General features: G+C 42.7%; 1 protein-coding gene across 1 annotated transcript in view; it reads right to left on the bottom strand.

Annotated features, from left to right (window-relative positions):
- The window catches only part of MYO5C (myosin VC), a 39,868-nt gene that overhangs the window by 18,450 nt on the left and 733 nt on the right, over positions 1 to 20,685 (bottom strand). The window contains exons 3-22 of the mRNA XM_056865935.1: positions 20,398 to 20,554; positions 18,907 to 19,050; positions 17,892 to 17,973; positions 17,135 to 17,242; positions 16,183 to 16,289; positions 15,038 to 15,303; positions 13,600 to 13,681; positions 12,541 to 12,681; positions 11,868 to 11,993; positions 10,373 to 10,456; positions 9,657 to 9,788; positions 8,174 to 8,271; positions 7,756 to 7,842; positions 7,560 to 7,671; positions 6,712 to 6,923; positions 5,115 to 5,280; positions 3,378 to 3,524; positions 2,910 to 3,074; positions 2,635 to 2,728; positions 589 to 652 (exon numbers count right to left, since the gene is read on the bottom strand). Coding sequence (XP_056721913.1) covers positions 589 to 652; positions 2,635 to 2,728; positions 2,910 to 3,074; positions 3,378 to 3,524; positions 5,115 to 5,280; positions 6,712 to 6,923; positions 7,560 to 7,671; positions 7,756 to 7,842; positions 8,174 to 8,271; positions 9,657 to 9,788; positions 10,373 to 10,456; positions 11,868 to 11,993; positions 12,541 to 12,681; positions 13,600 to 13,681; positions 15,038 to 15,303; positions 16,183 to 16,289; positions 17,135 to 17,242; positions 17,892 to 17,973; positions 18,907 to 19,050; positions 20,398 to 20,554 — 2,574 coding nt within the window. The remainder of the gene's footprint in view (positions 1 to 588; positions 653 to 2,634; positions 2,729 to 2,909; positions 3,075 to 3,377; positions 3,525 to 5,114; positions 5,281 to 6,711; positions 6,924 to 7,559; positions 7,672 to 7,755; positions 7,843 to 8,173; positions 8,272 to 9,656; positions 9,789 to 10,372; positions 10,457 to 11,867; positions 11,994 to 12,540; positions 12,682 to 13,599; positions 13,682 to 15,037; positions 15,304 to 16,182; positions 16,290 to 17,134; positions 17,243 to 17,891; positions 17,974 to 18,906; positions 19,051 to 20,397; positions 20,555 to 20,685) is intronic.

The following is a 20,685-nucleotide window of genomic DNA, read 5'->3' as shown; positions in this document are numbered from 1 at the left end:
TGGACATGGAAATAGACTCTCCTTTATGTGTGCCGTTAGTCTGCATGTATGTGAAACGTTCAGGAGTCTTATTTAACAAGGTGCACTGTTAATCAATAGCCTGTTTAACACCTGCAGTGAGCAATGATTTATAGCCCTATTATAGACAGCCAAAATTCTTTTGCAGAGAAACAGAATCTGGCATTGTTCAAATCATTGTTTGCTGCTACATAAAAAGGCTTGGGGAAACCTCAAACTCAAGCACTTCCTCCTCTCCTGGCCTACCTAAGTTATTTCTAGCTTTGTGGCAAACCACAGTTTGTTGTTATGTCTAAACAACAAACTATGGCTTACGCTTTTCTCTTCAAACCAGGATTAAGTCACCTTTTGTAACCCTAGTTTGTAGAGGAAAGCACAAACTACAGTTTGTCATTTGAATGTAACAATAAACTATGATTTGCTACAATTGCAGAAGTTATGCATTTGCTGGCTACATGTGATGGGAGGAAAGACCAATGCAGCGTACAAGCCTGGTTTGTTCATTTAGGGATTTCCCATTACATCAGAATGACTGATGCCTATAAGAAAGCTTCAACTTAAATTTCTTACATTCGTTGTCTTTCTTCCCTTTGAACATCAGCGAAGAGCCGTTTTGTCAGGTCATCCATTTTATCTGCAGAAAAATAATTCCATATTTTAAAAACCATTATGCAGGGGAACAAATTAATCATAGAATAAAGCATGAATATCATTTCACTTCCAACTCCAAAGAACTCTTAAAAGTGTTCAGTTTTAAATGGAAACAGCTAAAATAGTCAGGATAGATGTCATACAAGTTTTGAAAAGACAAAACATTGAGTTAGGACCACATAATGCAGCTATCTCAAGAAAAGGAAGATAACATCCAGATCCTAAAGATTCGGAATGGTGTATCTGCCCACATCTCTGGCACAAGGCCCTAAAATGATGCAGGGGCCTTCGTGATCCTGGGACAGTCTTACAGCTACATAAGAACATATGAAAAGCCGTGCTGGATCAGACCAAGGATCATCAAGTCTAGCAGTCCGTTAACACAGTGGCCAGTCAGGTGCCTCTAGGAAGCCCACAAACAAGATGACTGCAGCTGCATTATCCTGCCTGTGTTCCACAGCACCTCATATAATAGGAATGCTCCTCTGATAACTGGAGAGAATAGGTATGCATCATGACTAATATCCATTTTAACTAGTAGCCATGGATAGCCCTCTCCTCCATGAACATGTCTACTCCCCTCTTAAAGCCTTCCAAGTTGGCAGCCATCACCACATCCTGGGGCAGGGAGTTCCACAATTTAATTATGCGTTGTGCGAAGAAAGACCCCCAGCTTCAGCAGATGACCCCCGTGTTCTAGCATTACAAGAGAGGGAGAAAAGCTTCTCCCTGTCCACTCTCTCCAAACCATGCATAATTTTATAGACCTAGATTTGAGCCCACAGCGGTGGAGCGGTGGAGTCTGATCCGGGTTTGATTCCCCACTCCTCCACATGAGAGGCGGACACTAATCTGGTGAACTGCATTTGTTTCCCCACTCCTACACACGAAGCCAGCTGGGTGACCTTGGGCAAGTCACAGTTCTATTAAGAGCTCTCTCAGCCCCACCTACCTTACAAGGTGTTTGTTGTGGGGAGGGGAAGTTAAGGAGATTGTAAGCCGGTTTGATTCTCCCTTAAGTGGTAGACAAAATTGGCATATAAAAACCAACTCTTCTTCTTCTTAGAGACCAACAAGAATTTTGGGGTATAGGTTTTTGAGGGTCAAAGCTTCCTTTGTCAGATACTTGGGCAATCTCAGAGATTCTGTAGGCCAGGGGAAAAAATCCAGGATGGGGCCCCAGCATTGCTGTCACCCACCACCACTGGGGCCAAGCAAAGGATGGCCTTCACCCTGTGTGAGGTGGGTAAGTGCTGCCACTAGAAGCCAAGTGCCCAAGCCCCAGATGGTGTGGGCACAGGTGGTGGTAGGAGCCTGCCCTTCTTCTTTTCACTCCTCCTTGGGGTGGGTGGGCAGAGCCCCTCCCAGCATGGGGCCCTGGGCAGCTGCCCCTGTTGCCCACTGACTAAGGTAAAAAGGTAAAGGTCCCCTGTGCAAGCACTGGGTCATTCCTGACCCATGGGGTGACGTCACATCCTGATGTTTCCTAGGCAGACTTTGTTTATGGGGTGGTTTGCCAGTGCCTTCCCAAGTCATCTTCCCTTTACCCCCAGCAAGCTGGGTACTCATTTGACCGACCTCGGAAGGATGGAAGGCTGAGTCAACCTTGAGCCGGCTACCTGAAACCAATTTCCGTCGGGATCGAACTCAAGTCGTGAGCAGAGCTTGGACTGCAGTACTGCAGCTTACCATTCTGTGCCACAGGGCTCCTCCACTGACTAAGACCACCCCTCAAATACTGGCATGACACCATGGGGCACAATCTATGAGGAAATGCTCCTGAACAAATCTCACTGAAAAAATGGGAATGGCACAAGATTCTACCATCCATGAAGATCTGCCAGTACATGAATGCATCTCATCACCTACACTGATTTTCAAATGCAGCAAACCTTGCCCCTGTATCCTGTTGCCCTTTCTCCCCATCATTTCAAAGTTCCCCCGTATGGATGTGAATCACTGCACCTTTCATTTCCTCCGTTTTCTCCCGAAGCTTCCCTTCCAGTTCCTTCTTCTCTTTTTGCAGCTCTGAATTCCGATTTTCAAGTTCTGAGATCCTCTGGAAAGGAAAAAGTAAAGACAGCACAAACTCTGTTAAAAGATGGGTCACCCTTTTAAGAGAACTCACTGATTTAATTAATGCATAACTGTTCAAAAGTCCTCATAATTCCCCGTCATGCTCATCACCATTCCAATTATTCTTGAGTTGTTATTTTATTACAAACTACATTAAGATTTACCTGTTCGTAGTCGTCCCTGTTTCTCTTCTCTTTCTCTTCAGCTGTTTTCTTTTGAGTGGCTAGTTTTTCAAGATCCAGCTGAACCTTGTGAATCAATTCTACATCGTTGGAATGGTTTGAGGCTAGATGGGTCAATCTCTCCAGTAAGGCACGATTTTCCTTAGTCTAAAATGAATGCAAAATTAATACTAGACCATGGAACATAAGAACATAAGAAAGGCCCTGCTGGATCAGACCAAGGCCCATCAAGTCCAGCAGTCTGTTCACACAGTGGCCAACCTGGTGCCTCTAGGAAGCCACTAACAAGACGAGTGCAGCAGCACCATTCCGTGTGAATGAACAAATTCATTCCCAGCCAACCAATAATTATTTTATTGAATATAAACACCCATTACAATTTAAATATTTTAAAGTAAGTCAAATGCCAGAACAGTAATGTTAAGCATGAATGGATACTTTTTTATCTACCTGGTCTTCCAATTTTTTCTGCAGTCTCTGTACCCTGTACGAAAGCTGGATGTTCAACACAAAACGGCGGATATTCTGGAATCTGCGTCTAGCGAGCCATGCTCGAGCATGTTTCTGGAGAATGACAGCTTTGTGTTCTTCAAGCATCTGTTTAATAAAGCAGAGGGAAGAAAACATATAAGAAAACATACAAACAGACTGAATCAAGACGGAATCAAAATGTTGTAACAAGATCATATCACAATAACGCAAGATACAAGGGACACAAGGATGACCACAGCCGACAGCTGCCAGGAGAAACAGATCACACAACCCCTATTGCTCAGACAGCATGGTTCACACATTCATCACTGCTATAGTTTGCCCTTGCAGCAATATCCTGATTGTTAGTTGATATTCCATAAACAGTTTTACACAGTCAAATTTATTAATATGGTCAACTGACCAATCACATGCCAACACAACAAAATTTCCAGACTCAATAGTTTTGTGCCGCAGAATCACAGACTGCCCATACAAATAAAGGTGTAAGATCAAAAAACAACAACCCCTGATTGAAATTATCACCTTAAAATTGATTAAACTGTAAAATATTCTAACATTCTCTAATAAAGCTCTGCATATTTTAATAGCAACAGTGCAGAACTTGGCAGTTCGGAGAATAAGCTGGGGATCTTCTCCTAAGAGGAGCTTCTTTGCCAAAAGCTCAACTGACTCTTCAGGGAATTTACCAAGCAGGGGGAATAGTTTTACACACAATAAGGACAACAACAAGCACTTATATAATGCTTTACAGCACCATGCTATGTACCATGTAAGCCAGGATAACTATAACAGTATGCCTTGGGGAGGCTGTGGTCACCCACACCACCTGTGACTTAGAAGAGATATGAATCGGGACTTCCAAGTCCACTGTGTGGCACTATACCGCAGCAGCTCTATTTCACCGTGCTGGTCTTTGACTATTTTTAATAAAGAGAGCTCTATTTCACAGCTTACTTGCAAATGTAGAGACAGCAACATAGGGTGACTTGAATAACCCTGCCAATTTTTTACAGATTTGAGAATGCACAATTACAGGGCTAGATTATATATTGCCATTACATATTACAATTCTGCACCTAACGTTTAAGAACATAAGAACATAAGAAAAGCCCCGCTGGATCAGACCAAGGCCCATCGAGTCCAGCAGTCTGCTCACACAGTGGCCAACCAGGGGCCTCTTGGAAGCCCCCAAACAAGATGACTGCAGCAGCACCATCCTGCCTGTGTTCCACAGCACCCAAGATAATAGGCATGCTCCTCTGATCCTGGAGAGAATAGGTATGCACCATGACTAGTATCCATTTTAACTAGTAGCCATGAATACCCCTTTCCTCCATGAATATGTCCACTCCCCTCTTAAAGCCTTCCAAGTTGGCAGCCATCACCACATTTTGGGGCAGGGAGTTCCACAATTTAACTATGCGTTGTGTGAAAAAATACTTCTTTTTATCTGTTTTGAATCTCTCACCCTCCAGCTTCAGCAGATGACCCCGTGTTCTAGTATTATGGGAGAGGGAGAAAAACTCTCCCTCTCCCATAATACTAGAAACAAATGTCAGAGCTATCTCTTAACTAAAGTATAGATCTAAATGATTTTGGTGTTTATTTCTTCACTTTATAGTAAACTAATGCATAAATTTGGAGGATCCTGTTGGAACATTCAGTTCCTTTTTTTTTTTTTTTTTTTTTTACCTTTCGGTATTTCTTCCTTGCTAGAAATCCTCGGGTAAAAGCCTGGATTGTCAAAGCTGCCACGCGGATAAGCTGGCAAAGTCTACGCACGAGGTATCCCCGGCAGTGCCTCTGGATAACAATAGCCGCCCATGCTTCTTTTAGGGCCCTTGCCGTTATCGTTTGTCTGAAGAGGAGAGAAATTATCCTTAGCATCTGAACTCAGTTTCCTGCCTTAACATTCTCAGAAACGTACTTACCGGTACAAAGATAACCACTATGAACATAATCTGTAAACCCGGCATCCAGGTTTAATTTGCTGCAAATATTTAGGTCAGGAAGCTACGAGAGGAACATTTTGTGGATCGGCAATAGCAAAAAGGAGCATTTAGCTAAGAAGGGCAACCATCTGCCTGAACTATCTATTCAGTTACTTATTTATTTACTTCATTTATACCCTGCTTTTCTCCCCAATAGGAGCCCAGTGGCGCAGAGTGGTAAGCTGCAGTCCTGCAGTCCAAGCTCTGCTCACGACCTGAGTTCGATCCCGACAGAAGTCGGTTTCAAGTAGCCGGCTCGAGGTCGACTCAGCCTTCCATCCTTCCGAGGTCGGTCAAATGAGGACCCAGCTTGCTGGGGGTAAAGGGAAGATGACTGGGGAAGGCACTGGCAAACTACCCTGTAAACAGAGTCTGCCTAGAAAACGTCGGGATGTGACGTCACCCCATGGGTCAGGAATGACCCGGTGCTTGGACCTTTACCTTGACTTTTTTTCTCCCCAATAGGTACCCAAAGCAGTTTACAGCATTTGCCTCTCCTACATTTTATCTTGTCTAGAGAAGGGACGGCCAGTTGGCAACTCCTGAAGTGATTTTATCCAACTGTATGAAATTTTTAAATGAAGTTAAAGTAGAAGGTTTGCCAACAGTTTTAATCATATAGAGAGAGCCAGCGTGGTGTAGTGGTCAAGAGCAGTGGTTTGGAGTGGTGGACTCTGATCTGGAGAACCGGGTTTGATTCCCGGCTCCTCCACATGAGCGGCAGACTGGTGAACTGGATTTGTTTCCCTGCTCCTACACACGAAGCCAGCTGGGTGACCTTGGACTAGTCACAGTTCTCTCTGAACTCTCTCAGCTCCACCTACCTCACAGGGCGTCTGTTGGGGGGGAGTGGAAGGCAAGGTGATCATAAGCAGGTTTGAGTCTCCCTTAAGTGGTAGAGAAAGTCGGTATATAAAAACCAACTCTTCTTCTTCTTCATATGTAAAAGGGGACAAAAGCGCTTTCAGGTGGTGCAAAACTTTAATGTTAGACTTCTCTTTTGGATTTTGCCTGTAATACCCCATCTGTCTCTCAGTAAATGTGCTCCGTTACTGTGAATCTCTTGCTGCTACAATAGAGTCTGATCTGTGATAACAAGGATATCTTGTACAGCAAAACACACGCTGGTCTCCTGGATTAACAACTGAAAAATAGACCGGCCCTAAGAACATAGAAACTGGGAACAAATATCCGTTCCAGAACAGTGATTGCCAGATGAAATTCCATGCCTGACTGACCTCCATCCGCCCACTGATTCGCATGTTCGTTAATAAGTAACAGGGCTGTGGCGCAGTTACCGTACGGCACGTTGTCCTCGGAAATACTGTTGTATTGTAATCGCTGCTTGTCTTATATGGAGGAATTTTTTTCTCTGCAGCCATCCTCGGATATTCTTTTGAATGACGACGCATGCTTGCCTCAACTTATCAGACCGTAGCTTTTCCAGATAGGCAACTTGCCCTGCTCTGAAGAAAATTTTCGTTCTGCCAAACTGATACTGGCTAGGATCCTGGGGCAGGAAACGTTAAATGTGTTTCAAATCCGTTGCATTCTTAACTCTAGCCTTCATAAAACAGCAGTAAAATATTTGGGCAAAGAATGTATTTTCGTTTACATGTAACAAATGAGGACTGGGAGCCAGCATGGTGTAGTGGTTAAGAATGGTGGTTTGGAGCGGTGGAGTCTGATCTGAAGAACCGGGTTCGATTCCCCACTCCTCCACATGAGCGGCGCAGGCTAATCTGGTGAACTGGATTTGTTTCCCCACTCCTACACACGAAGCCAGCTGGGTGACCTTGGGCAAGTCATTCTCTCTCAGCCTCACCTACCTCCCAAGGGGTCTGTTGTGGGGAGGGGAAGGGAAGGTGATTGTAAGCCGGTTTGATTCTGCATTAAGTGGCAGAGAAAGTCGGCATATAAAAACCAACTCTTTTTCTTCTTAGTGTTCAGGGAATAAGAGCCAGCATCTTGGCCATCTTCTGGGCATGGAGTAGGGGTCACTGGGGATATGGGGGGCGAGGTGGTTGTGAATTTCCTGCATTGTGCAGGAGGTTGGACTAGATGACCCTGGTGGTCCCTTCCAACTCTATGATTCTATGACTGCAGCTTGTTTAAAACAGAAACAACAACCAAAAAACCCTCTGACCTGTATTAGCCGCTGCAAAACAATCTTGCAAATTTGTTTCTTATCATTTAACGAGAGTTCGTTCTGAGACATGAGAATTCTGTAACGGCTGTAGAACTCAATGTAAGTCCACCTATAAAGTAAAACGAACATTAGAACCCACTAATCTAACTGGCAGAAGTGCAATCACCGAAACCAAAAGGAGACCACTACTTACCTGGATGGGTAACTCTGAGAGCTAATCCGAATTGTTTCTAATACGCCACACGCTCGTAACTGCTGAACTACTCTTTTCGAATCAAACCTAAGGGCACACAATAAAACAGTTATTCATGCCAGATTTATTAAGGCTTTTCTCCTATAATAATATAACCCCATTTTATCCCGTGATATGATAGATGGGTGACTGAAACAGGGGCAAAACACAATTGTACATAGTTTACCCTACTTTCATGTTGGAATACTTTATGTAAGATCTATCTGAAATTTTATGGGAAGTGGACTTCCCACTCATTATTTTAGTCACGCTAAAGAAAAATGGTTCTAATGAACAACTGTCATGCAATTGCTTCAATTTCATTACGTTTTTCCATACTGATGATAATATCACATTTCAGTTGAACAAATATACTCACTCAAACGGTAGCTTCTGATCGTTTGGCTTTATGCATCGTACATAATGAGGGGTGGTTGCATTAAGTGTCTCCATCAATAAATACAAAGAACTGCAGAACTGGAAAATATGAAGGCAGCAAATTGGCTAATTTACAACAAAACAACAAACTTCAAAACCTTGATTTAGCACCAGCTTGTCAAAGGAAACATGACATATACAGGTACAGTTTAAAATATGGCCACTTCTCCAAATTATGAAAGGGTCCATCAAACTTGGCGAGCGGGACAGGGGGAGGTCAAGCCTCAAGGCTGTTTAGAGAAGGGGGCCATAATTCTGCAACAGTGATCATCCTGGGAGCCTAGGAAAGTGGGAAGTCATGTGATTTACTAATGTCTGGGTTGGGTCTGGGTGTTGGGAGGGGAGGCCCAGAAGGAATCTTTGCCTGGGGGGAAGTAAGGGGGAACTACACGTTATATTCTCTTTGTCCTCCATGCTCTGGTAAGATGGCGGTGGAGAACAGACCTTTGTGTTATAATTACCCCCAAGCAAAGAGTGAGCCCATGAACACATGAAGCTGCCTTATACTGAATCAGACCCTCAATCCATCAAAGTCAGTACTGTCTACTCAGACCGGCAGCGGCTTTCCAGGTTCTCAGGCAGGGGTCTTTCACATCACCTACTTGCCTAGTTCCTTTAACTGGAGATGCTGGGGATTGGACCTGGGACCGTCTGCATGCCAAGCAGATGCTCTACCACTGAGCTACGGCCCCTCCCCAAATGAAGATGGGCAAGATGCCCAAACAAGTACCTAATCTACACATATCCCAAATTCCCTAAGATTGCAGACCATGCCTTCAGCCTTTCTGACAGGGCGGTATAATAAAATCCCAAAGGAACATCGCACATTTATCTGTGGATCTTTATCACCGGAGGACATTTTTCATTATGTCCCATCAGGTCCACAGTGAGCCTAGAGCCAAATTCTTGGATTGAATTTTGAAGGAAGTAAATTTTTGTTCTGAAATTGATAAATTGGGGTTTTTTTACTCTCTGACTCTGATCTGCATGTCACCTTCAGAATGTCTCAATTCGCTATAGTGGCCAGGAAGATTAGAGCTCTTGAAGCTATTAAGAAAAATGTTGTATAGGAAAGCAAATGAGTGCGATCTTTGTTTTTATAGAGATTTTGTATGAAATAGTTTTTATCTAGGCAATGTATATTGATGCAATTTTATCCCTTTTTCGGCTTTTTGTGCATATGTAAGGATATTCTGTAACGGCCTATGGCTAAACAAATAAATGAATTCTTCTTCTTCTTGAACATATCCCAAATTGGCAGCAGGATCCATTTTAAGTGCTACTTTCAGTGCTTCGAGGGCCCAGTCACCATGAAACAGAGGTTTTCAAATAATCACAATGCAAAATTAAAAGCTCCCCAATAAAAGTTAATGGGAAAATGTTCATAATCAGTTTTCTTGTCTCCAAGAGGAACTTAAAAATACCTTGTTGCCAACTGTTGTACGGAACTGTTTATTAGGCGGTTTGATCACGATTTTTGCAGGCTTAACTTTGATAGATGAGCTGAACGGAGACAGCAGTGGTCTCTCTTGAAAAAAGTTTGCACAGAGTTGAAACTGAAAAGAGATTACAGCTATTGTATTTTTATAAGCAGGTAAGGATATTTTTTTCTGGCAACTACAAAGTGTGAAAATATATCTGAAAGCAGAATTTACTTGGCAGAGACTATCACTTGAGGCCAGGCACCAACATTCATCTCTTTTAAGTACTAAAAAGGTAACGGTCCCCTGTGCAAGCACCGGGTCATTCCTGACCCATGGGGTAACGTCACATCCCGACATTTACTAGGCAGACTTTGTTTACGGGGTGGTTTGCCAGTGCCTTCCCCAGTCATCTTCCCTTTACCCCCAGCAAGCTGGGGACTCATTTCACCGACCTCGGAAGGACGGAAGGCTGAGTCAACCTCGAGCCGGCTACCTGAAACCACCTTCCGTCAGGATCAAACTCAGGTCGTGAGCAGAGCTTTTGACTGCAGTCTTGCAGCTTACCACAGGGCTCATTTCCCTTTTAAGTATTACAAATACTTTTAAGTATTACAAATACCATAAAAGACAACAGGTTTCTTATTTCTATAAAAGCATTACAGCAAACGTAACGCCTTTAATTATTACAAAGCCGTACTTGTGCTATGTTTACAAACCTTGCTGTTTTTCAAGATTTCAATCAACACTTCATATACCGTATCTCTGTTTTTTTCCAGAAACCCTTCACTTTTATATTCCACCTGTGCAAGAAAGGTGAAATCAGCAACGGCAACACAGCAAAGAGTAAAAAGCAAACACAGTTTCTCCAGTTCCCAAGCTATACAGGGCAAGGGACCAAACACAATAAATGGTGCCAGTATCAGTAGAATACAAGGATTGGGAGTAGGGTTTCCAGCTCCGGGTTGGCAAATACCTGGAGCCAGCATGGTGTAGTGGTTAAGAGCAGTGGACTGGAGTGGTGGACTCTGATCTAGAGAACCGGGTTTGATTCCCCACTCCTCCACATGAGCGGCGGAGGCTAATCTGGTGAACCAGGTTGGTTTCCCGTCTCTTACACATGAAACCAGCTGGGTGACCTTTGGCTAGTCACAGCTCTCTCAACCCCCCCTACCTCACAGGGTGTCTGTTGTGGGGAGGGGAAGGGAAGGTGATTGTAAGCTGGTTTGAGCCTCCCTTAAGTGGTAGAAAAAGTCAGCATATAAAAACCAACTCTTCTTCTTCTGGAGATTTTTGGGGCGGAGTCTGAGGAGGGCGGGGTTTGGAGAGGGGAGGGACTTCAATGCCATAGAGTCCAATTGCCAAAGCGGCCATTTTCTCCAGGGGAACTTATCTCTATAGGCTGGAGATCAGTTGTAATAGCAGGAGATCTCCAGTTAGTACCTGGAGGTTGGCAACCCTAATTGGGAGGTTGCCTAACCTGCAATGCCAAGAAATTGGCTCTGGCTGTGGGACATTTTCATCTAGGAGTGTTGCAATATCCTCTGGTCAAGCAGTTCCAGGTTCTTGGCAGAGAAGCAAACGTACCTGCCATGGATACATGTCTTTGTTTTGATAAAACAACGAATGGAGATCTAATCAGTGGGGATTGCATAACTGATAAGTGAATACTAAACAGACATTTTGGAGGCAATTGTACGCAAGGTAAAATAGTTGGGTATGTTTTCTTCTGTATTTTCTTTTTCACTCATTCACTAATGCTGCTTCAAACCCTGGTTTAGGCTAGGAATGAATCCAGGTTAGCATCAACCATGCTTGATATTGGTGCAGACATAAATATGAAAATACAGCTAAGGGCAGAGGAGAAAGGAGTACGCAATCACATCACCTATACTTGACTCTTTAACCATGGGAAAGGAAACAGCGTATCTGCACTAGCCCCACGCCTCGATTCATTTTGCACATTTTAAAGTCTACTCACAGGATGTATTTTTGGCTCTGAGATGACACATTTGTATGAATATAGAAAGGCCCAAGCAGCTTAACTGTTTTATAGTTCACCTTGTCAATTTTTTGTTTGTCTTTCGAAATGGGAAAAGCCACCAGGGGAAAAGGTTTCACTTTCCTGGCTGCTGTCACATAATTCCCTACAGTAAACATTTTTATAGTGCCTAGATTTGTAAAAGGAGCAAGAGCTTTTCAAGGACACCCTACCATATCAGCAAAGTGCTGGACAATGAAAGACGTGTTTGACATCCTCGGCTTTTCAAAGAGCGGGTTTTTATTTAGGAAATTGTTGTACAGCTTCTGAAGCCAATTTTCATCAGTTCCTTGAGGTAGCTGCAAAGAAAAGAGACAGCAAGGTGCTCAAATCTTCATTTATTCTAGGAGTTTTTGTACCACTTTTCCAGGGGAAATAATCTGTCCATAGAACATAAAAAAGAACCCTTAAAACACAGAAACTAAGAAGAGTCATGAAATATCTCTGCTGACTTAACAGAACTGCTGTGTCCAGTGTTCTATAAAAGTGCTAGAAATCGGAGACTCTAGCATCTAAATACAAATAAATAAATAAGATGGTTCTGTGAGCTACTGAGTACAAAACCCTGTCTGAGAGGGTGAAGCTTGAATGATGCCAGGACATACACAGAAAGGGGCTTCTGATATTAGTTTTTGCTAGCAAACACAACCAAAGGATTCCTTTACAAAAGAAAAAGAAATCTATGAAACTGTTCTTACATTTGAACGATGCCTTGGTGACGTGGTTGTAGAAACACAGGAGTGGTAAGCATGGGGTGGAAAACAGTGTTAAGAAAAGGCAAAGGCGCAGTCTGGAACAATTAATTAAACACAGCAAAACAAAAGCAAAGCAAAACAGGAAACGAACCATGCACTCTTCATCCAGAAGGTCCAAAATGCCCATTTTAGCTTCAATAAGGTCAATGACTGGCTGGTTGTCATAAAAATCAATGAGCGTCCACGGGATATCTTCTTTCATATATTCTTCTTGTTCAAGTTTAAAGACATGCTGATAATGAGATAGTCAAACTTATCACAATAAAACCTGCTAGTTTATTTATTTAGTAGATTTCTAGCCCGTCCTCAAACCCCCATTGAAGGATAACTAAACTTAATGCTTGCCTAACAGATATTGAGAACCCTTGTTGAGTCAAAAGGTGGAAATATACATGTAATTAATGAACAAACACAGTGGCTGAATGTTGTGAGTTTCAGGGTGGATATTAACATTTGAGGCTTATCAATGAATCATGAATCCATTAATCATGTCAATGGATCCTCATATAGAGGATGGTGCTGAGTGGTTTTCTGTTGCCCCAGAAGGTCGGACCAGAACCAATGGGTTGAAATTAAATCAAAAGAGTTTCCGTCTGGATATTAGAAAGAATTTTCTAACAGTTAGAGTGGTTCCTCAGTGGAACAGGCTTCCTCGGGAGGTGGTGAGCTCTCCTTCCCTGGAGGTTTTTAAGAAGAGGTTAGATGGCCATCTGTCAGCAATGCTGATTCTATGACCTTAAGCAGATCATGAGAGCGAAGACTTCTTGGCCATCTTCTGGGCATGGAGTAGCAGTCACGGAGGGTGTGGGGGGGAGGTAGTTGTGAATTTCCTGCATTGGGCAGGGGGTTGGATTAGATGACCCTTGTGGTCCCTTCCAACTCTATGATCCTATGATTCTAAGTATAAGGATTCTGCTCACTGGTTCCAAATCTTAAACACTAGAATAGTGTTTCCTCTCACTCAGCACACATACATACAAGCTACCATGTCTCCAGTCACCTTTTCCCACAAATTCCAGCTCTGTTCTCCAAATACCTGCTGAACAGATAAACTAAACATAAAAACGATTTACAAATTAAAAGATTAATTTTCTAAGACGGATAAGGCAAATGCTTGTCCAAATTAATAACAGAATGAAAAATGCCATACCAGGTTAAATTGCTGCTGTAATTTTTCATTGGCATAATTGATGCAAAACTGTTCAAAGCTATTCACATCAAAGGTTTCAAATCTGAAATGAATGGTTGGAAATTTGATTATTAGGTTACGTTGTTGTTGTTTTTGATCTGTGATAAGCACCATTACTGAAAGATTGTCATTAGTAGTAACAACAACAAAAAGTTTAAAGCAATTTTTTTTAGCATGCCGGCCAAATCCACAACATCCTTGTATAGAAACACTGTCAGTCGGTGAAGCATCTCCTTATGCTTTGGGCCTTTCTGGGTGATCAGTGGAAGAGACCCAATGACATTTCTATAATCGTGCAACTTCCTGTCCTAGGTGTCAGGTTCAGGCGTTTACTCCAGCATCCCATAAGCAAACTCATCCAGGCAGGTAATCCTGAAGAAGCAATACTTTATTGGAAGCAAAAAGGTAAACAAAAGAGCTGACTGTCATCAAACAGAAAAAGGCTGTTAATGGGGATACTGAGGCAGGGTACATGTTTAAAAGCATTCTAGCCTGGGAAGGCAAAACCAAGCAGAGTAATCCCGAGGTAAGAGTTCCCAGGAAATGTAGACTAAACAATATCACAGCTGCAGCAAACAGGACAAACGAAAGTGTACACAAATCTAACAGGCATGTGAACCAAGGACTTGACCCGAAGCCAGAGACTGGCCTACTCATGCCAAGGGTCTTGACCTGCAAAGGCCTGACACTAGGGTTGCATGACATGTCCTGGCAACCACAGGGAGACTAGGGGTGGATGGGGGAGGGGTTGTCATCGGCCTGATATCACTTCTGGGTCTTTTTGGTGGTCCTCAATTTCGTCATTTTAGCTTATCCTTTACCATCCAACGAGTCCCGTCACTCAATTGTCCTAGCACATTATTATTCTACGTTAGACTGCATCCCCACCCAGGAGGTACGTTTGAATCATTTAACGGAGCCTGAACTAAACGTAAGAGCCCCGTGGCGCAGAGGGGTAAAGCTGCAGGAGTGCAGCTGGCTCAAGGTAGCTGGCTCAAGGTTGACTCAGCCTTCCATCCTTCCGAGGTCGGTCAAATGAGGACCCAGCTTGCTGCTGCCCACTGGGGAAGGCACTGGCAAAACCACTCCATAAACAAAAGTCTGCCTAGAAAACGTCGGGATGCAGGGGTAAAGCTGCAGGAGTGCAGCTGGCTCAAGGTAGCTGGCTCAAGGTTGACTCAGCCTTCCATCCTTCCGAGGTCGGTCAAATGAGGACCCAGCTTGCTGCTGCCCACTGGGGAAGGCACTGGCAAAACCACTCCATAAACAAAAGTCTGCCTAGAAAATGTCGGGATGTGACGTCACCCCATGGATCAGGAATGACCGGTGCTTGCACAGGGGACCTTTACCTTTTAAACTAAACGTGCAGTTTCTTTGAGGTAAAATGCAATAAACTTACCCATAGATGTCCAGGACGCCAATAAAAGTATACTGCTTGCCAGAAAACTGCAAGGCCTTATTAATTCGTTCCACAATGAAATCAAACAGATGGGCATAGATCTTTTTTGCCAAGGCATCGCGCGCATTAAGAGCTTGAAGTTTCGTCATCGGTTTTACCACTGTCTCAGAGGTGGTGATAATTTTCCTGTGGCACAGCCACTGTGCTATTTTGTCACTCTCTAAATCCAGAAGTTCGCAAAATATATGGAGATGTTTATCATCCAGCTGTGAAAAACAAGGAAGAAACCAGTAAATCCCTGGAATTTTAATTAAAAGTCACTAACAGTACAGCCCTAATTAGAGTCACACCATTCTAAGCCTACTGAAATCAACATAACTTTGCTTAGGATGACACAGCAAATTCTTCCAGAAGCTGGGTCCTTTTTAATCACTATGAATGTAATAACAACCCAAGCTGAGAGTGTACCAAGGCATTTGAAATGGATAATTTATTAGCCCATTATACGGAACTGTATAATTATAAACTCATAAATGAATGAATGGTGAATCTGCACATTCACTGGCAAAGAGAAAGAGGAGGAGGAGGAAAAGAAGGAGAGCTGGTTTTTATATGCTGACTTTCTCTACCACTTAAGGAAGAATCAAACCAACTTACAATCACCTTCCCTTCCCCTCCCCACAACAGACACCCTGTGAGGTAGGTGGGGCTGAGAGCGCTCTAAGACAGCTGTGACTAGCCCAAGGTCACCCAGCTGGCTTCATGTGGAGTAGGGAAACTACCAGATTAGCCCCCGCCGTTCATGTGGAGGAGTGGGGGACCAAACCCGGTTCTCCAGATTAAAGTCCACCGCTCCAAACCACCACTCTTAACCACTTCACCACGCTGGCTCCCAAACCAAATTTTATGAAGAACTGTATAACAGTGGTCCTCTGAGCACTTGAGGGAAAGGCGGGATCTAGCTTAACAAAAATAAGTAACGACATTAGCTAAGAGAATTGGCGCCTAGAAGAAATCCATGGACCATATCAATCAAGAGCTGAACTTCCCAAATAAAAGCAGCCCCTTAACAGAGCCTGAAGGAAAACAAGGCTGGTCCTGCCGTTGTTTGCAGAGCCACAAAACATTTTGCTGTTATTTCTTACATTAACAAATGATCTTTCATCACCGACAGCTGTTATTTGCAGGTTGCCTAAATGTAGGATGGCTGCTAGTATTCTAAAAACATCCATCTGGAAATCTTCCTTTAGACCTAAGAGAAAACAAACAAACAAATCTCCATCATCTATGACCTTATGCAGATCATGAGAGGGAGGGCATCTTGGGCATCTTCTGGGCATGGGGTAGGGGCCACTGGGGGTGTGTGGGGGGGAGGAAGTTGTGAATGTCCTGCATTTTGCAAGGGGGTTGGACTAGATAGCCCTGATGGTCCCTTCCAACTCTATGATTCTGTGATCAAAAGTATTCCAGAAAGGAAAGGAAGGCAGGTGTTAGGTCTTATAGTACTGTGTTAAGTAATTCTAGAAGAACGAATTCTATAGACAGCATGAAACTGAGTGAGCCCAAACTCCATGTAGTACTGAACTTCACGATTTTTTTAGTCTGGATCACTTGCTGCTGACCTCTGTTTTTCCTTTTCCCACTATATGCTGGGGTAAATGTGAGCTAGACTCCATGAAAGTTGTATGAAGTTTACACAGTATACAGTTTGCAGGGATGGGAGGATGATATTTGTACGGCAGAATGAGAAGGCAGCTGCTTGTTCAAATGGGGGGTGGGGAACTGCAAGAGGGGATTTACAGAAAAGATTCAACAGGCTCAGGAAAGGTTAAATACATGCCGCTCACCAGTTCTCCCTTGCAATTACCACGTTCCACCTCAATACATAGGGCACCCAGGAGGGTGGTAAACTAAACCAATTACCTGAAGTTACCAAATTCCATTGAAGCAAATAGTGCGGAAGTGCGAACAATTTAGCGTGAACAATTTATAACTTGCAATCAGCAGTTATTTTTGCAACTATTGCTATTTTTGCAACTGTTGTAATACTATCGATAAACAAACAGTTGTATCAGAGGAACAACTCTGTCTACCTACCTAGCAGGGTAAATGTCTTTTGAGTCTCCCTCATATAGTCTTCGTCATTTACTCCTTCTATCACAGTGTTTCCACCCATATTAGTATAATGAAATTCTTCAGCACTTCCTGTACACGAAAAGCAAAACATGTAATGGGATACTTTGAGTATTAAGATGAAAATATTCTGCTAGTAGGACATAAGTAACTGCAGCTATGTGAAAACAACAAGAGTCCTAAAATATCTTAAAAACTAACAAATGTATGTGCTTTCCTGGGTAAGAAACCACTGCAACTAAGGGGTACCTTTTTCAAATGAGATGGAAGTTTCATTTCACTTCCGGATGTGTTTTTCATAATCATGCTGTATATTTATGACCAATGAAGAAGACCTATTCAGGCCGAAACGAATATAGTCCTGTATTGGTCATTTATATTGACCAATCTCAACTGTGTATGAGATTTTTGTAACTGATGTATTTATATGTAGCCTGTATTCAATTATTTTGTTAAAGTTTAAAGTTTTCAGCTCAACCGTTGAGGTTCCCTCTCCACAGAAGAATTAAAACACGTATGTCCATACTAATCCTTTCGGCCTGGGGTTGGTGCCTACCTGTATAGGTAGGATTGAAACTGTTGATTATTCTTATACTGTGTAGCTGTTTTGTCTGCACTGACATATTTAGCATTCAGTACTGTACATTTTGTCTCATGCAATCTGCTATTTGTCAAAGTATTACAAGAAAAAAAAAGATTGAACTAATCTTTTGAGACATACCTAGTTTAAGGTGTTTAAATTCCGGCCTGTGAGCAGACGCACACAACTGATAAAATATATGGTAATTCCTTTCATTCTCAGACTGTAAGTGAAAGAAGGGAATAAATGATAAAACCAGAAATAATTAAGAACAGTATATACAATAGAATTGAACAAAACGTTAGTTTCTGAGTGGCATGTCCACTTCACTAACACAACCTCATTGTCAACTTTGTGCGTCCTATGAGACATGCCCTGTGAGACTTCTTCTAAGCCTGGAGTCAAGAAATATCTTCACAGTGGCCAGATATGGCACCAGAGCAGTATCTTGATGCAATAATAATTGTCAAAATTCAGAGCATCTGAGAGTATCTGTGCACCCTGACAGCGACACCTAAATGCAAACTCTGATGCATGCTTTGCCAATACTGTTACTCTAATAATTACTTCAGTTTAAAAAAAACAAACATACCCTAGAACAATACTGTTTGTAGAGGAATATTAATTGAATAAATGCACACAGAAATCCAGTAACTGCTTTTCTAAAGAACCCATGAACACATTAAGTTGCCTTATACGGACTCAGAACGTTGGTACAATGAGGTCAGTATTGTCTACTCAGACTGGCAGCACCTTTCCAGCATTCCAGGTGGGGGTCTTTCACATCACCTACCACCTGGAGATGGCGGGAATGGAACCTGGGACCTTCTGCATGCCAAGCAGATGCTCTGCCACTGAGCCACAGTCCCTTCCCCACAATCTTTTTAGACACCACTATGTAGAAACACCTTTTATTCTTTACCTGATATTGCCTTTTCCTTTACCAGGGGAAAAGCCTGCAGTTATGCACCATTAGAATTAATTTGTCCAGAATAAGGACAATTTGGGGGAGAGGTTTGCATTGCATTCAAAGTTGCAAGGATTTAAATGTCAGGACATATTCATGGAGGATTAATATAGGCAATTAGAAACATTACTGAACTCTGCCTAAAATCAGCAAACAGGCATTGTAACTTTACTGCCAAATTTTACTAACCTGAAAGACGACTCTGGATTTCTCAAGCAGGTATGTTCTCATGTTTGCCCCAATGATCTGGTACCTCTTATCGAAACTGATTTCTGTGTATTTCCCAAAACGACTGCTATTGTCATTGCGTGTGGTTTTAGCATTACCAACAGCCTATAAGAATAATTAACCGTGTCAATTTACGCATGCGTGTAGAGATCTTTACGAAATAATGATTTGGGGACATGCTCTCTTCAGGACTGATCAGTTTTGGGCTATCTGAATGTTTAAGCTGGACGCTGTTTTATAAGGCCAAAACCTGATGTTTGCCCAATTGTTTTAAAAGCTTCTGTGGTAGCATACCAAATGGCTCTGGAACATTCACCACACAGCATAGGTGGAATGGGACTTGCTCTGTAATAGCTTTAAAAGCTCAGTTATACGTGGTAGCATACCAAACGGCTCTGTAATAGCTTTAAAAGCTCAGTTATACGTGGTAGCATACCAAATGGCTCTGGAGCATTCACCACACTCAGCATAGGTGGAATGGGACTCGCTCTATAATAGCTTTAAAAGCTCAGTTATACGTGGTAGCATACCAAATGGCTCTGTAACAGCTTTAAAAGCTCAGTTATACGTGGCAGCATACCAAATGGCTCTGGAACATTTACCACACTCAGCATAGGCGGAATGGGACCCTCTGTAACATGAAACACAGCCCCGTCTGTTTTGGGAAGAGCCCAGTAAGGCCTTCAGGCTCAGTTGCATTCCTTATCTCATTAATGGGTGCATTCTGGGGGGCTAACAGCTTCTCTGATTCAGAAATTATCCATTGGAAAATACAAGCATCCCTTGGAGATACTGCGGGTTTGGCTGCAGACAGCCATGATAAAGCGAGTATCGCACGCAGTAAAGTGAGTCAAGTGAATGTTTTGGTTTCCCAGTGCATGTAAAAGTTATGTTTACACTAGACTGTAGACTATTAACTGTGAAATGGGATTATGTCTTTAAAAATGTACCGTAATAATAATGAGAAAATTTGAAATATCATGGGAGTTATTAAAATGTGACACAGACACAAAGTGAGCACGCGCTGTTAGGAAAATGGCACCGATAGAATTGCAATATCTGCTAAACGCAATAAAACAAGGTATGCTTGAACACACACATAAAGCTGCCTTATACTGAATCAGACCCTCGGTCCATCAAAGTCAGTATTGTCTACTCAGAACGGCAGCGGCTCTCCAGGGTCTCAGGCAGAGGTCTTTCACATCACCTACTTGCCTGGTCCTTTTAACTGGAGATGCCGGGGATTGAACCTGGGACCTTCTGCATGCTAAGCAGATGCTCTACCACTGAGCCACGGCCCCTCCCCTTGTAGGTTAATTTCAGATGTCAGGAAGATGTCTGGTGAATTAATCTGTTTTTTAACCTGTTAGGAATACCATACAATGAGGGACATACTGAGAGAGAATACGTTGATTCAACCAAGTAAAACACAGCCTATTTTTCATCGCTTACCTCTGTTATTGGGTTAGAGGCCAAAACTTTATCCTCGACTTTTGCGTTGCTGCTCGACCTACTGACCGTAGCGAAGTACCTCATGGCATATCTCGCGGAAACAGTTTTCCCAGCTCCTGATTCTCCGCTGACGATAACAGATTGGTTCTTGTTGTTCCTAAAACAAGAGGATAAGATGTTACTCATATAAAGCTTTTTTTAAAAAAAAATTGAAAACCATGTTTCTATATAGATCTGCCTCGCTGATATTTTATAGCTACTGTGGTCTGGTATAGTAAAATTTAGCCA

This window comes from Euleptes europaea, chromosome 20 (genome assembly GCF_029931775.1).
Source record: "Euleptes europaea isolate rEulEur1 chromosome 20, rEulEur1.hap1, whole genome shotgun sequence".
Classification (NCBI taxonomy): Eukaryota; Metazoa; Chordata; class Lepidosauria; order Squamata; family Sphaerodactylidae; genus Euleptes; species Euleptes europaea.
Note: the sequence above shows the minus strand (reverse complement) of the source record. Positions and strands in the feature narration are given on the sequence as shown.